The sequence below is a fragment of the Mustela erminea genome, chromosome 19 (genome assembly GCF_009829155.1).
Source record: "Mustela erminea isolate mMusErm1 chromosome 19, mMusErm1.Pri, whole genome shotgun sequence".
NCBI classification, from domain to species: domain Eukaryota; kingdom Metazoa; phylum Chordata; class Mammalia; order Carnivora; family Mustelidae; genus Mustela; species Mustela erminea.
The window spans coordinates 54,359,249-54,374,756 of NC_045632.1; the positions used below are offsets into that span (position 1 = coordinate 54,359,249).

The 15,508-nt window shown below is 60.4% G+C and overlaps 1 protein-coding gene across 5 annotated transcripts in view; it reads left to right on the top strand.

Moving 5' to 3' along the window:
* Positions 1-15,508, top strand: part of CMIP (c-Maf inducing protein) — a 224,486-nt gene that overhangs the window by 206,929 nt on the left and 2,049 nt on the right. For all 5 annotated transcript variants that reach the window (XM_032326250.1, XM_032326251.1, XM_032326254.1 and 2 more), the window contains 10 exons: positions 774-839; positions 2,065-2,091; positions 2,385-2,433; positions 4,923-5,030; positions 6,761-6,877; positions 8,467-8,607; positions 9,247-9,294; positions 10,372-10,518; positions 11,379-11,484; positions 12,849-12,919. In XM_032326250.1, coding sequence (XP_032182141.1) covers positions 774-839; positions 2,065-2,091; positions 2,385-2,433; positions 4,923-5,030; positions 6,761-6,877; positions 8,467-8,607; positions 9,247-9,294; positions 10,372-10,518; positions 11,379-11,484; positions 12,849-12,919 — 880 coding nt within the window. The remainder of the gene's footprint in view (positions 1-773; positions 840-2,064; positions 2,092-2,384; positions 2,434-4,922; positions 5,031-6,760; positions 6,878-8,466; positions 8,608-9,246; positions 9,295-10,371; positions 10,519-11,378; positions 11,485-12,848; positions 12,920-15,508) is intronic.

A 15,508-nucleotide genomic window follows, 5' to 3' on the forward strand; every position in this document is an offset into this window, starting at 1 on the left:
AGACTGCAAATAAGTGGCATGTAACTTTTATTTTTTATGAATCCGTCTATACATCTCCCCCTCTGTTCTGGTCGAAGATGAGAATGCCTTTGCATCCCCAGCAGAAGCCGCCTCTGCTAGGCAGCTCAGGTGGCCGCAGCAAAATTATACAGACCGGGTGACTTTGGCAACAGAAATTTATTTGCTGGCAGTTCTGGAAGCTGGGAGTGTGAAATCCCGGTGTGGGCGGGGTCGGTTTCCTCTGGGGCATCTCTCCTGGGCCTGCGGCGAGCTGCCTTCTTCCCCGGTCCTCACAGGGTCCTCTTCCTCTGTTAGTGTGTGTCCTGGTCTCCTCGCCGCATTGGGACGGAATCACACTGGGTTAGGACCCCTGCACCCTGTAGCCTACTTTACCTCCATGGCATCTGCGTCTCCAAACACAGACACAGTCTAAGGTTCTGGGGGTAGGATTTCAACCCGCTGATTCAAAAGTCAGAAGGAGCAACGACCTGGTGACCTGGGTGCAGACGTGGGGTGGGATCAAACCCCAGGGAGCTGGAGGGTGGGCCCCTTCGGTCGCCGTGAGGAAGCCTCGCGATGAGGTCTGCCCATCAGGCCTGGAGACACCGGCTGCTTGTCTCCCCAGCTCCCTGGAAGCAGGTGGCGGCTGCAGCAGAGTTAGTACCGTGGGCTTCTCTGCCAGACCCCGGCCCCGTTGGGGGCCCCTCCATGACAGCACACAGTAAACCTCTCTTTCTCCAGTCCGAACCTGACTGTCGCCCCCCTCTTTCTAGGTCCGACTATGATGACTGGAGACCGTCCCTGGCCAGCTTGCTTCAACCCATTCCATTCCCCAAAGAGTAAGTCCCACCCCGGTTTCTGACCTCAGTCGTCCACGGGTCACCCGGGGAATACCATGGACAGCGGTGGGAGAGGGAGAGGTTGGTCTTCCGCTGTGGGACCCCCAGGGAGGCACCACCACCCCTGACTCCGAAAACTGGGGAGATGACCTCACCGCAGCATTACAAGGATTCAGTGAGCTAGGAAGGCCGGCAAAGCCCTCCCCACCGTGCGCCTTCCTGCAGAGAAGTGAGCGATTTTGATCAAGCCTCTCATGGGACAGGACTGCCTGCCTGCGCTCTCTGCCACAGCCACAGTGAAGTCAGAGGCTGATGCCCACAGAACGACCGTCTGTGCCATCCCGCGATGCCCTGAACGCACTCTCACTGCGCCCGTTACCGTTATGAGCTCGTGTTCCCCGGCAGGCTGGGCCAGGAATGGGCCCTCTGTCTCTCTGTTGCCGGCCCTTACCTCAATACTGAATTTACCCGAGGAAAATAGAGAGAAAACTCTGTGGCCGATAATGGCCTGAGGAGAAGCCTTTGTCTGAGGAACCAGGCCCTAAAATGCCTCCAGGCCTCTGTTTTGACAGATGTGGAGAAACCAGGCCTGGGGAGGCGGCTTGGGGCTCCCTCAGGAGCCGATTAACGAGCCGGTGTTTATGAAATGCAGCTCTCCAAGGGGGACATTACACCCGGTAATTGCCCCATTTGCTGGCCTGGCCTCCCCCTGGGGCCCCCAGGACTCAAGACCCGAGAAATCTGACTCCTGAGAGCCACGGCTGTCTCCAAAGAGCAGTGGCGTCATTGGCTGCATTTGCTGTCCCCATGGCCCCGGGGACACACGTGACAGTGGGCCCATGATGCAATTCACTTGGAGAATGGTCCCCGAACGCCCCCCGATGTACAGCAGTAATTAGCGCGGTCGTGCCTTCGCGGAGGAACAATTACCAGGCACACCTGGGTCACGGCCGATCCGCTCCGTGCCGCTGCCGGCCGCAGGCGCGGGCCCCGGTACCCGGGGGCTCTGTCTCGTCCCCTCCCTACCATCTTTGCCTCATCAGAGGCCTTTGTTGTGTGGTTTCAAGGAGGGACAAAATGTCCATGTTTCATTGTCAGCCTCCTCCGCATTCTTCGGATCAGACAGAGCCTCACCATCCCCAGAGGACGATCTTGGGATCGTGGTGGGTTTCAAAAGCCCCCCCCCCCCCCACTAACGGCACTTTTCCCGCTCTTTCCGTTGCAGGGCTCTTGCACATGAGAAGTTCACCAAGTGAGTATTGGGGCAACACCCTGGTTCCCTCCTTCCAGTGCGAGCGCCCTGTCTCCCGAGGCCATCCCCCGCGGCCAGCCCTCCTTCTGGCCCCTTCTCGGTCACGGGCATTCTGGAAGGCAGCTGTGGCTCCTCTTGGAAGCCCTGCACCACCTGTCCAGGCGCGTCCGGGCATTTCCTGACCCCGGCCAGCTCTGCTAGGTTCCCCGGCCCAGCCCTCTCCTCAGCCCCGACCGTGGTCCACGCAAGCCTGGACCCTCGGAATGACTCTGCTGCTGCCCCGTCTCTTTCAGGGAACTCAAGTACGTGATCCAGAGGTTTGCAGAAGACCCACGACAAGAGGTGAGGCCTCCCTCACGCCCTCAAAGGCACCCTGCTGGGGCTATGGCAGGACACCTGTGAGCCTCTCCAAGCCTTCTGTAGCCTTCTGTCAGGGCCTCCTTGTCTCCCATGGGCATTCAGAACAGTTGACAAAGGCTCCTTGCCTTGTGCATGAACACAGCCACCCCCTTGTGATGGGGGTGCCCGGCCCGTGTTGTCAATCCTTCCTGAGAAACTCAGGCTAGCCAGAGGTGGTTGCCCACCGATGGGCTGTTTCTTCTGGGGGCACAGTTCTTGTCTTAGGGCCAGGCTGGCCAGGGGTTCCCAGCCCACTCCGGGATAGCGGCAGATCCTCTGTAGGCCACCGTTCTGAGCGTCAGCAAGCTGGGAAAGGCATCGGAGCAGGGATCTGAGCCGGCTTTCCTTTCCCAAGCATGGTGGAGGCCTCCCTGAGGGGGCACTGTGTCCCTCCAGTATCTGGGCTTCAGGGAGAGCTCAGCTCCCCCTCCCCCCACCCCAGAGGCTGTGTGAGCAGGCACTCAGGTGGCCCGGCGTCCTCCGTCCGCTCTATCCGCGGATGACAGCTGGTCTCGCTTTGGTGCTCACCGTGTGTTGGACATGCGCGTTTTCTCCTTGAATCCCCCCACAAGCACGAGTAGGTCCTGTCATCACATCACCCCCGTTTACGTCGGAAGTACCCTCCCCTTCGAGTGGAGAAACCTGAAACTGAGGGACCTCCCCACGTCACACAGCTAGTACCTGGCCCAGGCCGGATCCAAACCCAGGGAGTGAGGCTCCGGAGCCAGTTGAGTGCCTGGCTCTGCGGCGGACACACGGGGCCAGACGGGGCTGCGGGAATGAGCTGGCTGCTGGCCTTGCCCCGTGGAGCTCGCAGCCAGGCACGGGTCCTGGGATGTGAGGGGATCTGGCCTCCAGATGGGGACAGACCAGGACACATGTGCCCCCAGCAAAGCGGGAGGTTGAGGATGAGCAGAGGAGGGAATGATTTCTTCTCCTTGGTGGAGCCGGAATATCCTCTCCTCAGGCCCCACGGTAAAGCTGTTCTAGAAGGATCAGGTTCTAAAACACCTTGATTCTAAACCCTGATTTCCAAGGTGGTCCTCAGGTGCAGTGGGAAAAAGCAAAAATGGCCGATAGGGAGTTTCTAAGTGGCCGGAAACAGTGCTGGTCTAAACTGTCCTTCCTTCACTGTGTGTGAAGACGGATTCTCCGAATTCCCTTGGAAAGTGAGCCTCTAGTTCAAACACAGACTTTGAAGCTGAAGAATAAGAGTGGTCCCAGCTGCTTCCCAGAGCGGAGAGGCAGAGCCAGGTGCTGGCAGGGAGCGTTCCAAGAGCTCGGTACCATCCGCAAGGCCCCGGGGAACTGGTGAGCAAAGGGCCAGGTTTGCGGGGGACGCCCTGTCCGCAGCGCGCCCCTCGCCGGGCCTCGCTCCAGGCCCCCGTGCGCCTCTCCCTTGGTTTCTGTTTCTCCGTCTTGAGTCCGCTCCCACCGTCTCCCTCTGGAAGAAGCCACAGCTACAAATCGTTTGTATTTGCTGAATAGCGTTCCGTATTCTTGATTCCTTATTTCTTTGAAGCAGACGAATTACCATTTGGTATTCTTCCAACTCTAAGGGAAAAAGCAAAGCCCCACCACCTCCTTCTCTGTTTACTTGTGTGTGGGTTGGGATCAGCTACAACCTGCGAGTGAGTGACTTTCGGCAGCGAATTGTCCTTCAGTCCTGAAGGAAATGATCGGACACATCTCTCAGCTCCCTTCTGAGGACAGGGAGGAGGGGAAGAAACAAAGGCCTTTGTCTCTCTCTCTCTCTCCCTGCAGTGATAGGAGGGGCCGGGGTGGATGTGGAGTTCCTTCCAGACACATGCACGCACATGTGTTTGCACACTCGCGCACACGTGCCCGCCCACACACTGACACGCGGAACTCTGGGAAGGCGGTTGAGACCCACAGACAGAGCCGTGCTTGTGCATGAAACTGTCCCGCCCGGGTCCGAGAGCCTTCCAGGGAGAGGCCCAGACTCCGAAGGAGGTGCAGAGCTCCAGCCGAGCAGAGGCGAGCAGGACAGAGGATGGCAGGGAGCTGAGGGCAGAACGCCAGAGAGAGGATTTCGAGGTGCAGAAGGAGAAGGGAGAAAAAAGAGCTCGCCCGACCCCCAAGAAGGGCAGAGGAGGAGAGGGGATGAGTCTGAGCTGTTGCTTAGAGCCTCTCTCCCCCCTTATTTGGCCTCAGACTTGCTTTTGTTCAGGGCGACTAACCAAGCCAGGCCTGGCCCTTCCTACGTCGGAGCTGAAGGTGTATTTCTGGAGTTCTCCAGTGTGTGGATACCACACTTTTCCCCCAAAAAACCTTCCATGGTATTTAAGTGGGAGTCGCTGGGCTTGAAGTGAAACAGGTTTCTTTACTGCGGGACTTGTCTGAGCCTTTACCATTGACCTGTCTCCTTTGGGCCCTCGGGGGCTAACCGCTGTGCCCCTCGTCTGCCACAGGTGCACTCGTGCCTGCTGAGCGTGCGGGCCGGCAAAGACGGCTGGTTCCAGCTCTACAGCCCGGGAGGGGTGGCGTGCGACGATGACGGGGAGCTGTTCGCCAGCATGGTATGTGGGGCGGGACCCCTCACTGGGCGCGGCGGGCGGGCCCTGGGTTTGCCTCTGCTCGAGAGGCCGGAGCTGCCCCAATCCGGCCGTGGTGGCCAGCCTGGGAATTTCCAGGCTGCGTCGAAGCTGAAGATGTAGTAAGGTGACGGCCACAGGTGTCCCGTGCTGTCTCTCACCTGAGCAGGCGCCCAGCCAAGGGCTAGAAACTCCTGCTCTCACACAGTCCCGCTCAGCTCCGTGAGGAGGTGACGCTCACTGTCACTGCACCTTGCAGACAAGGTGCTGAAGCCCGAGGTGCTCCCCGCCCAAGCGCCCAGCGTCCTCGGGCCAGCTTGGTGTGCACCAGGGTTCCAGGAGGTACTGCAGCCGCACAGGCTCTGCCGACAGAGGCCAAGGTCAGGATGGTCGTCTCACCTTGGAGAGGAGTGACCTGGGGTCACCAAACCAGTAACTGCACCCCTGGCGACTTCCAGTACCTTCCTCGGGCCGGACAGCTCATGTGCACTGTTTCTTCATCGTCAGCCTTTCCTCCGAAGCACGTCTGTGCTGAAGCAGACCGGGGAGTGCGGTGGCCTGCCCGAGGTCACACAGGCCTCCGGCCTCCACGTTCCTCCTTGACCTAAGCCCACGCTGTCCAGAGCCTTGTTGTGGACACGGGCGCCAGGCCAGGGCCTAGCACTCGAGTGGCTGTGGTTGGTCTTGTCTCTCTGCCGGGCCACCCGTCCGGCGGGGCAGCCGCTCACGGAGCTCTCCGCAGTGACAGCAGAGCCCCGCTGCCTCTGGAGCCTTTCCTGAAAGGGACTTAATTTTTAGATCCCTTCCTTACGCACGGGCCCTCCACTCCTCACCTGTGGCCCAACAGGCCCCTCTCGAGTGCCCTGTGCATCCCTGGCCACTGCCTGCCTGCACCCCCCACCTCTCATGACGGCTCCCTGATGTCACAGCGTCACCGTGGCAACAGCCAGCGGTCCCCCACCCCTCGATGCGGGGACTCAGTGTGCAAGAAAAGTCGGGGAGCTGGCAGCTTCCCCGCCCGAGAGATTGCGTCTGTGTGCCAGAGTTGTTAACGACGGAGCGGAAAAAATATACATGGAAAGGGAAGCAGACAGCCCCTGGGATGGCAGCGCCTCGTTTCCATGGTGATGCAGGGCGCGGAAGAGGTCCCCTTGATTAGGCTGCCGTTTCTAACCAGGGAAGGGCATTTGCTGTCGCACGAAGTCTGGGGAGAGAGCACACGAAGTGTTTGGGCCCCGGCCCTGTTGTTTGGGGTCCCCTGCCCTCGGGCGGTCATTCAGCAGCCCTTGGAGCTCCCAGAGGGTTTGGGAAGGGGGAGGCGGAGCTCCTGCCTTTCTCTGTCCTGCGTGTGGTGGCAGTGTACCCCCAAATGCTAACCCCCGTCCCCCGCCCTGGCAATCCCCAGTCTACTTCCTGCCCCCAAGGCTGACGCTCCAGGTGCCTCACGTGTGTGGAATCCTACCGGCCTTGTCCTTTATGATCGACTTACTCAGCCCCGCGTTGTTGGGGCTCATCTGTGTTGGAGCATATGTTTGGGGGGGTCTTCTGAATCCCCCTGCAGGGAGGGGTCCGATGATCATTTCAGATCTAGTGTCCGCGCAGGAGGTGGGCGGGCCTTCTGGTTTTGGAATCCTCCTGGCACCCCGGAAGCAGGCATCTCGGGCCACAGCGCCTTGGTGGCCCCTCCTCGTCACACAGGCCGTCTCTCCTCACAGGTGCACATCCTCATGGGCTCCTGTTACAAGACCAAAAAATTCCTGCTCTCCCTGGCGGAAAACAAGCTGGGCCCCTGCATGCTCCTGGCGCTGAGGGGGAACCAGACCATGGTGGAGGTAAGCAGCTGGCCTGCGCCCCCGGCACAGTGCCGTCCCGTCTGGGCCTTGGTCCTTGTGGACCGAGTGCCTTGCGGGGGCCCAGAGCTTAGGGCAGCTGGGAGCACAGCGGCCGACGAGGCAGGGGCAGCCGTGGCCTGTGCTGAGCCTCGCGGGAGCGTGCAGCCCCCCTCACATGACTTACCCTCTCGCTTGTTCTCCTTATGACCCTGTTGACCTTACGGGCCTGAGGGGTCAGCGGAGGTTTCTGTTCTGTTTTTCTGTTTCTGTAACAGACCAGCCCAGCCGGGCTTCAAACGATCATGCTCATGTGTTTGGCTCACGGGTCTCGGGGTTACCGGGCTTGGCGGCCAGGCTCCTGCTCTGGTCTCTGGTGAGCAGGCCGGAGCACCTGGGACCCCAGGCCTCTCCCCACACCACAGCCTCCCCACTCACCAGGAGCACGCCCCTGGCCCAGTCCCTCTCTGTCTCCTCCCAAAGTCCCCAGGAGCCCGAGGCCCCCAGAGCCGCTGTCCCAGGGCAGACAGGCAGACGCCGCATCGTCTTCCTCACGCACCTCCCACGTCAGCCGGTGTCACTGGGCCACGTTCTGCCCGGGGCAAGCGCCAGCCCATAGTCAAGGGCTGGGGCTGAGAACACCGCTTAGCGGGACGAACATCCCAAGGATTTGAGCCCCAGAGCTGCTTCCCTGCCAGTGAGCCTTGTGGTGAGATGTGGGGGCAAGGAGTTCCCCAGAAGGCGCGAGCAGAGTGTCCAGGCCAGGCCCTACGGCAGGGGGAGGTGTGAGAACAGGGAGGAGGCCAGCATGGCTGAGTCGAGGGCAGGTCAGGGATTTGGGTGGATGCACCCGGAGAGCCCATGAGGCACTCAGAGGCCCTGGTAAGGATCTTGGAAGTTCGTCCCCGTGCTTGTGCCAGAGACCTGCAGGGACGGGGGGAGCCAGGAGGCAGGTGAGCCGTGCTGTGAAGACCTGGGCCAGGCAGGCTGTCCTTGGAAGGGGTGGAGTCACGGGAAAGGGAATCTGGAAGCAGGGCTGCTTGCGTGTGAGGCCCGGGCCCCTGGGAAGGAGCGCTGGCAGCAGAGTGACCTGTGCAGTCGCCTGAAGCTCCAGGAGGGGGGATGTGCCCGGTGTCTCCCCCCAACAACTCAGTGACCATGTCTTGAGCACCAGCCGCGGGGTAGGCAAACAGGGCGGGGGACTAGGGATGGAAAGAGGTGTCCTGTCTTTCGGGCTTTCTACCAACCCTTCAGGGCCTAGCGTGCATCCTTTCTTTGTGCGTTTGCCGAGGGCCTGCTCTCTGCTCAGCTGGGTGTGTGCGAATGTTTCCATTGTATGGATGGGAAGCTGTGGCTAGTGATTTGCCCAGTATCACACAGCCAGAAATGCAGAGAGGGGAGAGCATGGTTGCTCGTTTTTAGGATGATATTTTGGGGAGCATAGAGCACGCCGAGCTTATCTGTCAGAACCCTGTCCCCCGGTCTGTGGGGCTGCTGGGCCAGGCTGAGGGTTTGGCCCCCTGTGCCTGTAGAGGGCAGCCCTGCCCGGAGTCTCGGACAGGCTGTAAGGTGCCTCCCGCTCCTCCCGGCAGATCCTGTGCCTGATGCTGGAGTACAACATCATTGACAACAACGACACCCAGCTGCAGATCATCTCGACCCTGGAGAGCACGGGTGTGGGCAAGCGCATGTACGAGCAGCTATGTGACCGGCAGCGGGAACTCAAGGAGCTGGTAAGGCCACAGCCCGGCTCCGTGGCTCCAGAGCTGGGCCGGGCAGGGCTCTGCTTGGGTGCACCAGGGCAGAGCGCAGGACCACCGCACCTACATGGGCCGCTGTTCCAGTGAGTCCTCCTCCAGGCCCAGAGAAGTCGGGCACATATGTGCCACGTCCTCACCCCCAGAGTCCTGCACGCCAGTCACTGTCGCCCTCCCTGTATGTCACCCGTGTCCCTCAGGCCCTTCTTGAAGGGGCCAGGGCTGGACGTCAGGGTGGCAGCGAACTCGTGCCACCGGCCCCCTGCAGCAGCTGTCCCCCGGTGGCTGATGGGGAGGGTGTGTCAATATTCCAGCTCCCTCTCCGCGCAGACAGGACTACCTCTGAGACCTGACCCAGAGGCCCCAGCAGTAGCTATATGCTAACACTCCCCTCCTGAAGCGGCTTCACTGTCTCCCTTCCCCTGCTGGTGTTTCTTGGCATCCCCTCTCTAATAAACCAACTGAGCCCCAACCTTGTCTCAGGGTCTGGCCCGAGACCAAGACCACCATGTTGCCTTCTACTGCCCTGAAATGAACCCGGCTCTGTGTGATGTCACGGAGGATGGGGTGTGCAGGGGAGAGAACGGGTCGTAATCAGTCTGGTTTCTGTTGCAGCAAAGGAAAGGCGGGCCCACTAGGCTAACACTGCCCTCCAAGTCCACAGTGAGTTGGTTTCCTTCTTCTGTGGGGCCGGGGGGAAGGAAGAAGGTGGTTAGGCCTCCGTGCTGGAGAGCAGCAGACAGCGGTGGAGTCCTTGACAGGCCACTTTTCCAGGAGGGATTTGGGTTGCCGGAAGCCAAGCACGGTAAAGATTATTGTTGATACCGACGTTAACGTGTTACCCGTTAATAATAGTAATAGCTAACATCCAAGGAGTATTTAGGTACCAGTACTGGGTTATGAGTTCATTTTATCGCTGTAATAATACTATGAAGTTGGTGCCTCTTTTTACCCCCATTTACAAGTCTCCACGGATCTTAGTCCCATCTCCTGCTGCCCCACTGTCCTTGGCATAAGACTTCTACCTCATGGTTCAAAAAGGCTGCTCAAACTCTAGCCATCATGTCTGCATTCAGACCAGCAGAAGGAGGAATAGCAAAGAAGAACATGCCCCTTCCCTTTAAGGGCTTTCCTGAAAGTTCTACTGGAGACATCTCCCCATACACCGTTGTCCGGGTTTAGCACGTGGGCACACCTGGCTGGGAGATTAGGGCAGCTGTGTGACCGCTAAAACTCAAGGATTCCATCACTAAGGTGGAAGGGAGAATGGCTGTTCCCCTCGGTGACCTCGGGGTCTAATACTCACACATGCACAGATCTACACAGGCCTCAGAGTTAGGGGGGACCTCGGTGATCGCAGGTGGGAGAGGGGCCCGAGCTGCTGTGGGGGAGGGTGAGTTGGCCAGGCGCACGTGGACGCACGCACACACGTGGGAGCGACGTGGCCTCAGAACACCCCAGTTGGTGATTCAGGCTGTGAGTCACGGTGCTGGAAGCTTCCTCCCTCCCCCACGGGGACATGGAAGCAGCCCTTCCCTCCCTGACAGCCCCCTCGGTCCAAACACCACCACCCCCCCCACATGCCAAGCCACGACATCACCCCACCTCCTGGGGATTTGTTGCCGCAGTTAGAGCTCTGCGGGGCAGGGAGAGGAGGTGGGGAGAGGGTATGATGGGGTCCCAGGAGCTGCTGGCAGCCCGAGGCCTTTCCCGACAGCCCACCTGCCCGTGTGTTTGCAGGATGCCGACTTGGCTCGTTTGCTGAGCTCCGGCTCTTTCGGGAACCTGGAGAACCTCAGTCTGGCCTTCACCAACGTAACCAGTGCCTGCGCGGAGCACCTCATCAAACTGCCTTCTCTCAAGCAGCTCAACCTGTGGTCCACTCAGGTGCGTGCTGCCTGCCTGCTCCCTGCTCCGTGCTCCCTCCCGCCCCTGCACCCGCCTTCCTGCCCCCAGGCACCCCGACACTGCACCTGCTAAGCCCCGACTTCCTGGCTGGCCTCTCCGGCCAGAGCCCATGGCCCCGTCTCTCGATTACCACAGCCCCTCCCTGCTCAGCACCCACTCCCATGGCCAGAGGAGGTCTGGGATTTCATGAATCCATTTTGCAGGTGGAGTTGCTGAGCCCCGGGGCGGGGATGTCCTGGGCAAAGTCTTAGAAGCCCTTTGAGGCAGGGCCGAGAGGTGGGCTGGTCTCATGCACCTGCCCGGAGAGCACGTGGCAGCCCGTGGGCCTCGTTGTAACGACAACCACAGCTCACAGCTGCTCAGTGCCTGTCCTCAGGATTTCTTGTGCTGTTGAGCCCCTCGTGTGGCAGGGCGTGTGGTCCCCACACTGTCCCTGGGATGGGTAGGCACCCTCGTTGACAGAAGAGAAACCTGGTGTTCCTGGCAGTCTGCTTTCCAGGCCTGTCCCGCCCCATCCCACCGGCCTGCCCGGGGAAAAGCTGCTGGCCCCCACTTGGAGCCATAGCCATGGAGTTCCCAGCCCTCCCTGACAGAGAGCAGGAGTCCTGGGGAGGCCCTTGCCCAGCCCACATCCCACCAGCAGAAACTGGACTCGAACCCAAGTCAAGAGAAGCATTGTCTTTGGAGAGAAGCAAGGGCAGCCCAGAACGCCCCTGGGGCTTGGAGGGTGGTGACTCCTTCCTCGTCTGTGCACTGCTACCCCAGCCTCAAGGTCATTTCCCCAGGGGCCTGGGGGTGGCTGGTGGAGTGTCAGGGCTGAGAGGGTCTCTGCTCCACAGTTTGGAGACGCCGGCCTGCGGCTCCTGTCGGAACACCTCACCATGCTCCAGGTGCTGAACCTGTGTGAGACACCCGTCACCGACGCCGGCCTGCTGGCCCTCAGCTGTGAGTCCCGAGGGCGTGGCCGGGGTGGGTGGCCTGTGGTGGGCCTGCGTGTGAGCAAGCATTAGCACACCCCAGCTAAGCACAGACTGCCCCATGCACTTGCCGGGTGCTGGGATATAGTCCTCCATCCCCCAAGGGTCGCTGAGCACCTGCAGTGTGCCAGGCACTGTTCTAGGTGCTAAGAACAGCACAGCAGGGGAAACATCCCTGCCCTCAGAGAGCTTATATTCTAGAAGCAAAAGGGAAAATGAGTACCTGTACCCTCCAGATACTTCAGGTTCAAGAAAAGTGCTCTAGGACATTGCTGCCCAACTGCCCTGACCAGTGGCGATAGCCACCCCCTGGGGTTAGAGGCGCAGATTCTCAGGTCCTGCCCCAGACCTGCTGATTCAATTTTAACAAGATGCCCAGGGGATTCCCTGCATTGTTGAAATTTGAGAAACATTGCCCTAAGAGAAGGGGTGCCTCGGTGGCCAAGCCGGTTAAGCGTCCAACTCTTGATTCTGGCTCGGATTCTGATCTCATGAGTGGTGGGATCAATCCCTGCATCGGGCTCTGCCCTCAGCCTGGGAATTTGCACTTCCCGTTTCTGACCTGCTGGTTAAGATCAGGCGCCCCGTGTCTTGGCTGGGAGGAATCGAGGAAGGCTTCCCAGGGAGGTGACCGGATCTGGGTGGAAAAGAGACATATGTACGAAGTGGCCGAGGAGATGATATGCTGGGCAGTGGCCGTGGCTCCTGCGAGGTTGTTGGCAAACTCCATATGGCTTGGGAGGGGTGGGGACAGGAGGCAGGAGTCATGGAGGGCAGAAAAGATGAGGTTTGGAGACATTTCTCTACAAATGTGCTCCTTGGATACTGTCATGGGAGCCCCACAGTTGCTGGATCGGTGCCCCCAGGAAGGGACAGAGCATCACACCGCTGCTGAGCGACTCCTGACGACACCGCAGTTTGAGACCTGCTTTCAAGAATTTGGGGTCTGGGGCAGCCCTGTCGGAGAGTTTGCAGAGTTTCCCTGGGGGACGGGCCAGGCCTGGTCACTGCGGCTGATCTGCGGTGTGGCAGGCAGGTGCTGGGGACACTTGGGGTACAGGCAGTGGAGGGAGTGAGAGAGACACCAGAAGGGAGAGAGGCTCAGAGAGCAGGGAGAGTGCATAGGCGCAGACCAGCGCCCGCCTGAAACTGACCTTCTGTCCTGGTGGCCCCTGGCCATGCCCCTGCAACGCCACTCACCCCACCCCATTTGCTCGTCAGGGGCCTGGGCCACTGCAGTCCGTCCCCTGGCTTCTCTGCCCCATCCCTGCAGCTGCCCTGGGCGGGAAGGTCTCACTGATTCCGTGACGGCATCTCTCTGTCCTTGTACAGCCATGAAGAGTCTCTGCAGCTTGAATATGAACAGCACCAAGCTCTCGGCGGATACCTACGAAGATCTAAAGGTACTTCCTCCCTCTCTGTCTCCCTCTGTCCTTCTCTCCTCGCTTCGCTCCATCCACCAGCATCTAATACTCGCGCTTCGCCCTCATGAAGCTTAGTCTCCGGCAGGAACGGCTGTTACTGCAGCAGATAAGACAGTAAACGGAGTAGGGACAGGTTGAAAGAAGTGATAACGAGGAGGCCAGCAGGCAGTGGGTCGGGTAGAAATAAGGAGGGCCTGTTTGGCATGTGATCCTCAAGGATGGTCCCTTTGAAGTGAGGTCACAGCAGCCGAGACCTAAAAGATAAGCCGCAGATGCAAAAGGTGAGAGGAAAAGCAAGTGCAAAGGTCCTGAGGCAGAAAGTGTTGGCGTGAGCTGACTTTGTGGCAGATGTGAGTAGAGAGTAAGAGAAAACAGACTGGGGCCAGACTGAATAAGGCCTCATCAGTCACCGAAGGGCTCCGGATTTCATCCAAGTTCAGTAGAAAGCTTTCAGAGGCTCTAAACAGAGGAGTGAGTTATGCTCAAGCGCTTGTTCTGGCCGTTACCAGGAAAATGGATTTTTTTTGTGGGGGCGGGAGGTAGTGCCAGCAAGAGTAGAAACAGGAAGCACATTAATGGGGCTGGTGCTGTCACACAGATAAGAGCCTGGATGGCAGCCTGGGCTAGGTTGGCAAGATAACATTGGGAAAGGAAAAAGGATCTGAGTGGGGAAAGGCAGGGCACATTTTGTTTGTAAAACAGGTCTTAGGGATTGGAGAAGCTGGGCCTTCAGCAGCCTCCTGCCCCCGTCCCAGTGGGCCCGGTCCCATCTGCCCCAGCAGGCAGTGAGCGGGGCTGCAGGTAGCCAGTGCCAAGGACGGAAGGGCTGGGCCAGGTGGCCAGATGGTCCCACCAGCCCACTGGCGCCTTCGCAGGCAGGAAGCCACTCGGAGGGAATCCTCCCCAGCAGGGGACCCCCCCAACCTCCCCCTCAGCCAGACCCATGGCCACTGTCACAGCATCTACTGTGTACCAGGCCCACACTGGGGGCAGGGACTCCACAGTGCTTCTGGGTCCGTCCTACACCCTGGGCGGAAGCTCAGTCCTGGCAGACAGATAAACAGTAACCCAGGCAGGACAGGGCTTGGGGAGCAGCAGGGAGGGCACGGGGGACAGCCAGCCCTGTTCAGTGGGACAGAAGGGCCTTCCCAAGAGGAGGGCTTAAGAAATGATTTTTGCCAGGCCGGCCAGAAGAGAGGGCTGTCCCAGGGGTCCCGAGGAGTGCGTGGAGAGGGGGTGGGGGTGAAGTCGGCCTCAGTGCCTGCCCCCCCCAACCTTGGTGAGGTCAGACCTCCCCCGGGGCTTGTCACAGGTGCAAGCTCCAGGGCATCCTGCCCAGTCCAGATGGGCATTTTTGCCCCACTGCCAAGGATTGCTAGGCCCCTGAAAGCTGGAGGAGCCCAGAACCAGACACCAGGCAGCACAAGGGCATATGCAATTGGGGAAAAGCCACTTCCACATATTCAAGAGACACGTGGTGCCCACTTGTGGATACTGGCCGGTGACACCCCAGCCTCAGTAATGCGGGGATCGGACCAGCATGGGGGCGGCCCGCCTGCCTCTGGGGCCACCCAGATCACTGCCCCCCGCCCCTTACCGCCCGTGCGGGAGAACGTGGAACCACTTCCTTGTGTTGCGGTCTCCTGATTTTGTGAGGTTGGCTTAAAGGTTTTTTTTACAGTGCTACACGGGTGACCGCAGGCCCCCGTGTGTCACCTCTGCCTGGGCAGCAGGGGGCCATGAACTGGGCCCCAGGACAGAAGCACCGAGGAGCTGTGTGCTCGTGTGTACGCACGTGCAGTAGCAGCTCGCCCGGGCCGGGTAGGCATGGGAGAGGGAAGGCAGGGGTGCAGAGAGGAGAGCCGTTAGCCCTCTCTGCAGGGCAGGCTCATGGAGAAAAGCCGCTGCTTATAAAGGAAGAGAGGAGCCTTGTCCGGGCAGCAGGGACGGAGAGCAGGAGGCGGCTCTGAGCCGTCTCTGAGCAGGTGAACTAGTCTCCTCGGATCTGACCGAGTGTCCTGCGGGGGAGACCCTCCGCCGCCCCCCAGTACCGGCCCTGACGGGGATCCCGTGGTCCTGGGATCCCGCTCCGTTCGCCTGCCCGACTGCTGGTAGTGACGGGATGTGAACAGCACGACGAGGGAGAACGGTCCCCCTCCCGGGAGCGAACCACCGTGTGTCGGGCAGGGCGGAGTGTGTGTTCGCGGTTCCCGGCCTTAGCGCCGTCCTGGGAGCGGAGGACTGGGCCCCGTTCGTTGCACAGATGACCTGAGGCTCCTGGAGGCTGGGGGCACGGCCGCAGGCCCTGCGGCCAGACAGTGGTAGAGCTGGGCTCGTGCCGCAGGCTTCCCACCTACTCCAGAGCCCGGGGACGCACGGCCGGTCAGAGGAGGGGCCGTGGAATCCCCGGCAGCTGTCACCTGCGCCATACCCCATGTACTGCGTTCTCCCCGCAGTCACCCAGCTCTGAGCTCCGGGGAGCCCCCGCTGGCAAGGTGGGGAGGGCAAGGTGGGACCCCCAGCCACTGAGGCAGGGGAGCCGGCCACCGCGGGGCCGGGTGCTGGAAG